The sequence below is a fragment of the Primulina tabacum genome, chromosome 8 (assembly GCF_025594145.1).
Source record: "Primulina tabacum isolate GXHZ01 chromosome 8, ASM2559414v2, whole genome shotgun sequence".
Taxonomy (NCBI): domain Eukaryota; kingdom Viridiplantae; phylum Streptophyta; class Magnoliopsida; order Lamiales; family Gesneriaceae; genus Primulina; species Primulina tabacum.
In genome coordinates, this window is record NC_134557.1 from 11612466 (window position 1) to 11620718 (window position 8253).

Below are 8253 nucleotides of genomic sequence, written 5' to 3' on the forward strand. Positions count from 1 at the left end.
TGTGATGCGAACAACGCCTGTTCCCATCAGTCGGTCAATCACCCAAACTTGCCTTTACTGTTCAGGTAGCTTTGCTACGGAGACAAACAAAGAACGAAGAAAGTATCCATCGCAAGGACCGAGGCAGCAGAGCGATAACAAGGGAACAGGGTTATGCTGAACGATTGAACAAGGACGAGGCTAGGGTTCTGCTGCGCGAACCAGAAAAGCCGCTGCTAGGGTTTAGGTAGGATCTTGTTAAGTTTGATTTGATGATTGTGAAATATTCCCCTTTCGGGCTTTGAGCAAATGATTGTGTTTCCTGCGTATGAACTTGAGCCCGAAATGTTCCCAAATTTGTACATTTATGTGTTATCCTTTTTCTTGAGATGAATTCTTTGCTTGGCAGTAATTGCGGTTCTCCTTTGTGGCTTTTGCAAGTTCTTCAGAGCAGTGTGGAATGAAAAGTCGTTTTCATTGAATTTGTTTTATATTAACATGGAGCCGTCCAAAAATCTCAATTTTGTACAATCCAATCCCTCAGTACGTGGGAATGAATATCTTGGTCATGAATCACAAGTTTACAAGGTGGATACTACAGGTCATGCAAGTTCCAGTTTAAAGTTTCCAGAAACTCTCTTTTCAGATCCTAAACCTGTACATAACTTCTCTATTCAGACCGGAGAGGTATTTGCTCTTGAATTTATGCGTGACCGGGTCAATCCTCGGAAGCCCTTTATTCCGAATATCTCTGGGGATACTAGCTATGTAGCTGGCTACTTGGAGCAATTAGGCATTGTAGGAAACTTATATACTGGTACTGAAAGTGGTTCAGATATTTCCATGATTGCTAGAGAAGAAAAAGGTTCAAGAGAATTTGGGCCAAGTGATTTGTCTTTACTTGGGAACAAGGGTAATCTTGGGTATTCACCATCTTCGCAATCAGTGCGACATGTGTCATCAGGTTATCACAGTGGCCACAGACTTGTGTATACCTCATCTGGAGCATCTGATAGCTCATCATCCAAAGTGAAGATTCTCTGCAGTTTTGGTGGTGGTATCCTCCCTCGCCCTAGTGATGGAAAGCTCAGATATGTTGGTGGTGAAACACGCATTATCAGAATAAGAAAGGACATTACTTGGCAAGAATTATGGCAGAAAGCTACTGCCATTTATTATGAAACGCAGACTATAAAATATCAGCTTCCTGGTGAGGATCTTGATGCTTTAGTTTCTGTATCAACCGATGAGGATTTACTGAACATGATGGAAGAGTGCCATGTGCTAGAAGATGGAGATGGATCCAAAAAGCTTCGAATGTTTCTATTCTCTCTTAGGGATTTGGATGATGCTCATTTCTCTCTATCCAGCTCAGATTGTGACACTGAGATAAAGTATGTAGTGGCTGTCAATGGCATGGACAGCGGGTCTAAAAAAGGCTCTGTTATACATGGCTTATCAAGCTTTTCTGGAAATAATCTAAATGAGTTGGAAGCACTGAATGTTGAAAAGGATACAAGTGGGACTGCCACTGAATTTATTGATGCAAATACCATAAATTCAACTGGCTTTCTCATTCCATCGACAGCTGAATCTTCTAAACCTCTTCTATCAAGTTCTTGTAAAGGTTATGAAACTGATTTGCACCATAATCATGAGCAGACTAGACATCGTTTTGAAGACAAGCAGCATCTGCCGCAATTTGGCTATAATTTGCATCCAGCTAATTATGAAATTTCTGAAAGTTCAGCACAACCATCTTCTTATGGGACATTGTCTAAGCAAAAAGGTCTTGAAGGGAAGCCTTTAAGCATCCCAGGAACACAAGTCACAGATGTGCAGGAAATTGAATCAAAACTGAGAGTTGATAGCTCAATTCAAATGGAAAATGGAAGTAATCGGATCTCGGCAAAGGAGCAATTTATCACTTCACAGGCACGCGGTGGTAATTCAAAGTCTGGTTATCCTGTTGAAGAGTCATCAGCCGTCATCCCTAAGCTGGGTAGAGAGCTTTCTTCAAAGACTTCGAAGGTTGAGACGATGGCCCAGGAACCTTTGCCAGTTTCTATAACTCTTGATACTGTTAATCCACCTGAGCTTCCTAAATCATCTGGAAATGAGTATCAGATTTTTGATTCTCTACCTGCTTCTGAATCCGTAAATACTGAGTCTGATCCTACTGATTTGAGCTACTTTGAGTCCTCTATTCCTCCCCAGAGGACATTTTATTCTGAGTGTATTCCTCGGGAGCAGGCAGAGTTGCTCAGCAGAATATCAAAGTCTGATGATTCGCATAGTTCTCAGTTTATTGTTAATCAGCCAAGAATTGATATGGCCGATAAGGATTTAGTGACAGGATTTGAAAATTCTCAAAATGGGAATGTAGGTGATCCTACAAGGCCGCCGATTGCTATTGACAAGCCTAAACTTATCGCGCCTGAAGCCCTTGATGATTGGTGCACTAAACCTCATGGTGTGAGGCTGGATGACCAAATTGAAGATCAAGGTTCCGTGTGTGATCAAGATCTTAAGTCAGAGGCAGAAGCTGGATTGAATCTCCCTGCTGTGAGCCATGAGGATTCAATTAAAAATTCTGAAGGTCGTACGACTGATTGTGTTGATGAGGTTGGCAGTCAATCCATTGCTAATGATGACCACGGGCATCCTCAACTTTCTACACTTGCAGGAGCTATGGAAGAATCCAGTGTTGATGTTCCTAGAACCGAACAGGGTGACATAATTATTGATATAAATGACCGTTTCCCTCGTGATTTTCTCTCTGATATATTTTCGAAAGCTATCCTTTCTGGTAATTCATCTCATATTGCTCCTCTTCCGAAAGATCGAGCAGGCTTGAGCATTAATATAGAAAATCATGAACCTAAACACTGGTCTTTCTTCCAAAGATTGGCGGGAGATCAATTTGCTAGAAGGGACGTTTCTCTTATTGATCAGGACCATGTATTTTCTGCCAACCTTACAAAACTTGAAGAGGAGGCTCCTTTAGCATATGACTTCGTTCAGCTGGCTAGAGATGGGATTGCTCCAAGTCACAGGGAATTGCAGGATAACTCTGGTGTGGAAGATCCACAAGGCTTCCCTCATGGAGATGAAGCTGTCTCAATGGTTCTTCATTCCAACTATAATGCATCACAAGTCAATGTCAGTGAAGGCATGCAGGATGATGATTTAATGGACAATATGAGAATTCAAGACTCTGATTACGAGGTACTATTTATGTTTCAGGGAAAAAAGATAGTCCTTGCTCCGTTGTACCTGGTTTTGTACGAATGTCTCTGAAGCTTATCTATATTTCAGGAAGGGATAGGGAATATTGGCTTACCTCTTTTTGATCCCTCTTTGGTGGATTTTGACATACACTCATTGCAGGTTATTGCCTATATTGTCTTTGTTATTTTTATATTACTTAAAAGAGTTGCTGTTTATAAGGCGCCACAAAGTCTTTTTTATTTTCTTTGTCTTATTTGGACTATTATCTTCAATTTGTCCTTTCGTGTGGCAATCTGTAATTGAAGTGGTTTATGGGGCTTGTTTACCTTTTCAAATAATTTTGGCATCCGCTTTTCTGAATGTTAAATAATACTAATCAACAAAATGACTGGCTCATTTTCAATTTCACAAGGTTTGTCCATCTTAGCGAGTCAGTTAGCTGTTTCCTGTTTTTGACTGTTTAAAGGATTTTGGAATCGTGAACTTGGGTAAAATTTGAACTTTAAACTTTAAAGACCAACTCAATCATGACTGCCAATCATAATGACGTAACTTTTTTAGCGGCTTATTTGCAGATCATAAAAAATGCAGATCTTGAAGAATTGAGGGAACTTGGTTCTGGCACATTTGGGACTGTATATCATGGAAAATGGAGAGGCTCAGATGTAGCAATTAAACGAATAAAGAAGAGTTGCTTTATTGGTCGACAATCAGAACAAGAAAGACTGGTAATAGTCCTTAATATCTCTAATAGTTTTGTTATTTCGTCATTATATGATTATTGAATAATTAAATTTTATTCTTACTTCTGTTATCTTATGTTATTATTATCGTTCATCTGTTTTGGCCTTGATAAAATGGCTATAGACGTTATTCACTTTCAGACCTTTGAATTTTGGAGGGAAGCTGAAATTCTTTCAAAGCTTCACCACCCCAATGTTGTAGCATTTTATGGTGTTGTACAAGATGGACCAGGGGCGACATTGGCTACTGTTACAGAATACATGGTTGATGGATCTTTAAGACATGTTTTACTCCGAAAGGATAGGTACTGTTATATGCCTCTGACAACTGTGTGATTACATCTGAATGCAGGGATGCTGTTGCTCTGGATTAGACTAGTATGACAATATGAGAAAAATTTTGCATGGAAATATTTACCTTAATTGTTCCTCCTGTTTTCCCCAACTTTTTTCCATCATGATGTGCGTATTTATCTTGTGTGATACAAATATACAGGCATCTTGATCGCCGTAAGCGGCTCATCATTGCAATGGATGCAGCTTTTGGTATGGAATATCTGCATTCAAAGAATATAGTGCACTTCGATCTCAAATGTGACAATTTGTTGGTTAACCTGAAAGATCCTTCAAGACCTATATGCAAGGTTGTCCAGTGGAAACTCACCCTTTTACGTTTAATTAATTAACTAGAAACTAGATGACTAATGATATCCTTTCTTATTCTTTTGGTGCATATTCAAGGAATTTAAATTCTTAGATCTGTTATTGATATTCATGGTATCGAGTTAAGTTCTCATGTTGCCATGCATGTCAGGTTGGAGATTTTGGTCTATCAAAAATAAAGAGGAACACCTTAGTTTCTGGTGGAGTTAGGGGAACTCTTCCATGGATGGCTCCAGAGCTGTTAAATGGTGGTAGCAATAAAGTTTCTGAGAAGGTTAAACACCCCCCTCCGCCTCTTTAAAATATTTCACATGGATGCAAAATCTCTCTTGTTTGGTTTGTAAATTTTAAAAATTATGGTTGTAGTATCACTTACACTTTAGATATTATATCGCGAAGTTAAAGCACGCTTTTCAACTAGATTGTATACAAGTACCAATTTTCATGGTTCTTATAACAGGTGGATGTCTTTTCATTTGGCATTGTCTTGTGGGAGATACTCACAGGAGAGGAGCCTTATGCCAACATGCATTATGGTGCTATCATAGGTTCGTAATTCACTTATCAGTTGTAAATGTTGATTCAACATATGGTATGTTTTTGCCGTTATGCCTTGTGGCATTGATAGTACAATAATTAAATCAACTGGCGTATAACATGCTTATAAATGTTTTTCATGTTTATCTTAAATTAAGGATCCCCTAATGAAAGATATAAACGTAGACAGATGACTCAGGATAGAGCACACTTGATGAAGTTTTCTGAATATTATTTAGCCTTTTATTAGCCTAAAATCACCTCGATTTTAGATACAGCACACTTGATGAAGTTTTCTAAATATTAATTAGCCTTTTATTGTTTGACCTTGTCGTCAGTAGTGAGTTTTGATGAACATCATCTCAATTTAAAACTAGTTTTCCTAGCTTCTTGAATTGGTGGGTTTGTAACACTTCACTGATATTGTAGAATTCCCAGGCAGCTTTACTTTTCTATTCTTCTTTTTCATTCATTTTCTAACTTCTCTAATTTAAAATCTGGAACCGTTTATATTTTAGCATTTTTTTTCATTTTGATTTGAAATTCCAAAGTCGATCCCCCCATCCTTCCTACATGTAGGTGGCATTGTGAGCAATACTCTGAGGCCACCCATTCCGAGCTACTGTGACCTAGAATGGAAAAGATTAATGGAGCAATGTTGGGCCCCAAATCCTTCTATGAGACCATCATTTACAGAGATCGCTAGTCGGTTGCGTATCATGTCTGCCTCGGCTCAGAGTCGGAAGGTGAGTTCATAGGCATTAGCCTATAATGGTCTGATATCATATATACACTCTAAAAGTAATAGATTGTTTCACTAAATTTAATACACTGGGGTCAAATAGCTGTAAAAATGACCCTAGTAAGTTCTATTTCCAAATTCCTACACTATATATATATATATCTACATATATGAAGTTTTTGGTGATACTTTTTGCTTTGGCTTCACTACTAGATTATTTGGTTTGACATGTACCATCAGAAGTGCCATTTTTTTCAAATTCTGATAAACTATCAAAATTATGGAAGTTAGTATGATGTAATCGAATGAAAATTACCTTTTTTCTTGCAATTTTCTTACGAAAAAAGATGAGGATGTATATATATATGTATGTATATATATTTACCCCATGGAAATGTGATAGGTGATCTGTTTTATTTCTTGACTAGCAACTTTTTTATGAATGTATATACATCTGTTAAAGGATGATATATAATAATTTTGTAATGCTTGTGAGCTCTAATTATGCAAGCATAGCACGTGTTACTTACATAAAGTTGGTTAAATTGATTTTTTTGTTCAAATCAAATTTGTCCATGCTTAACATCAACTAAATCAGATTATTTTTTAACAAGATAGCTTTATCCATTATTGAAATAACTGATATTTTGAAAAGATTGGCAAATATTAAAATCGTTGAATGGATCAGTTTTTTTTTTTTGGAAAACCCGTGTATGTACGGAATAATCTAATATTATATTTCCCAATAATTGCATTAATTTGCAACTAACGAGAGTCAGATATTGACTTGATTTTAATATCAATGATATGATCATTCTATAAAGCCAAAAGCTGTTTCCAAAATTTTGTTCGCTTTTAAAGATTGGCCAATCGCCATCCATTTACGTGATACGTCCTTTTACGTTTTAATGATGATACATCCTTTTACGTTTTAATCTATACTTAATTATTTTATTATCTATAGAAGTGTTGATGGGAGACACTGTATTTTTTTTTATTTAAGGTAAAAACTTGTGCAATACGGTCTTACGGGTCGTATTTTGTGAGACATATTTCTTATTTTGGTCATCCATAAAAAATTAGTATTTTTTTTGTTAAGAGTATTACTATTTATTGTGAATATCGATAGGGTTGATTCATATCATAGATAAAGAATTGTGAGATCGTCTCACAAGATATCTACCCTTTTTTTAATTATGAATTGGCAAAATTAGTTTTTCGTATACACTTTTACGCGTAACATCATAGGACGTTACATTGATATTTTGGTCAATTTATTTATGTGTTATAGACCTATATGGAAAAAATTTGTAATTGATAAATGATTTAGCATGGAAAATGAAATAGGTGCGATTAATTTTCAGGATAATTCATCGTCATTAATCATCATTTAATGAACCGTTAATCTTAAAAAATATTCAGCATGGAAAAAAATTGCTAATTAAGAAATGTAATTAGTTAAGCATGCATGAGTGAGGATGATCTCTTAAGAAATTCTCGCACGACAAACTTATTACGTTGCGTCGATTGATCTGATTGGCTAGGTGGGTCGTAAAAAGTGATGTCAGATCTTGACAGGTAATATTATCTCTGTTGGAGATAAGGAGGTCGACGGTAGGAAAGTGTAAGATTAATCTCTAAGAGATATAAGACATCACCAATAAATAAATACATACTTCCTCATATTCATGAGCCTAACAGCCTGACTCATAGCACCCAAATAGATGTACTCTGTGCTTTCGCAAGTATAAAAAAATAAAGTTGAGTTTTGATTAACAGTTATAGATTTTAGCACAATGATAATCATTTGATCTTAGCAAAATGATTTAGCATAGAAAAATAAAAAGCTAATAATTAAAATGATTATAATATATAAAAAAAAAGACGTGGATTTTATTACTTCAAATGGTGGGAAGAAAAAATTGGCATTACCGATTGACCCTAAGCTAGCTGAAAGCACAAAATGTGCTATTCTCGTGAAGATTCTACTAATAAATAAGTTATTCCATCTTCTCTGTTACCTCCAATATCTGCAGCGTTTCATATTTGCAATTCAACGACTAATTTTCTCTTGTTTTTTTTTTTTTTTCAATTGGTACCAACATTTCTTGAATTTACTTGGAATTTATCTGAATGATCAATTATATGTTTATTTCAATTATGCTGAAAATTAGCTTGCTGATTTTTCGCTTTTATGTAATGCTCGTTATTTTTATTCAATTTATTGTATTTAAATTCATAATTCATTTTTTTTATTCATGAACTTGAATTTTTAAATATACAACAATATTGATGATGATGATGATTTTAGGCGATGAATATAATTTTTTTTTACTAGAAAGTAAATAAAATAAATTG

At 35.8% G+C, this 8253-nt stretch overlaps 1 protein-coding gene across 2 annotated transcripts; it reads left to right on the top strand.

Moving 5' to 3' along the window:
* Positions 1-6221, top strand: LOC142553748 (RAF-like serine/threonine-protein kinase 20). Of its 2 annotated transcripts, XM_075664218.1 has the most exons (9): positions 1-226; positions 389-3207; positions 3298-3369; positions 3786-3938; positions 4095-4258; positions 4450-4597; positions 4768-4890; positions 5077-5164; positions 5733-6221. In XM_075664218.1, exons 2-9 carry the CDS (start codon positions 478-480, stop codon positions 5909-5911), a joined length of 3657 nt encoding a protein of 1218 aa, XP_075520333.1. In that variant the 5' UTR covers positions 1-226; positions 389-477; the 3' UTR covers positions 5912-6221. The 2 variants fall into 2 exon arrangements, 1 of the variants encoding a protein (XP_075520333.1); XR_012821996.1 differs by lacking the exons at positions 4768-4890; positions 5077-5164; positions 5733-6221 and having other exon boundaries at positions 4078-4258.
* Positions 6222-8253: the final 2032 nt, after the last annotated feature.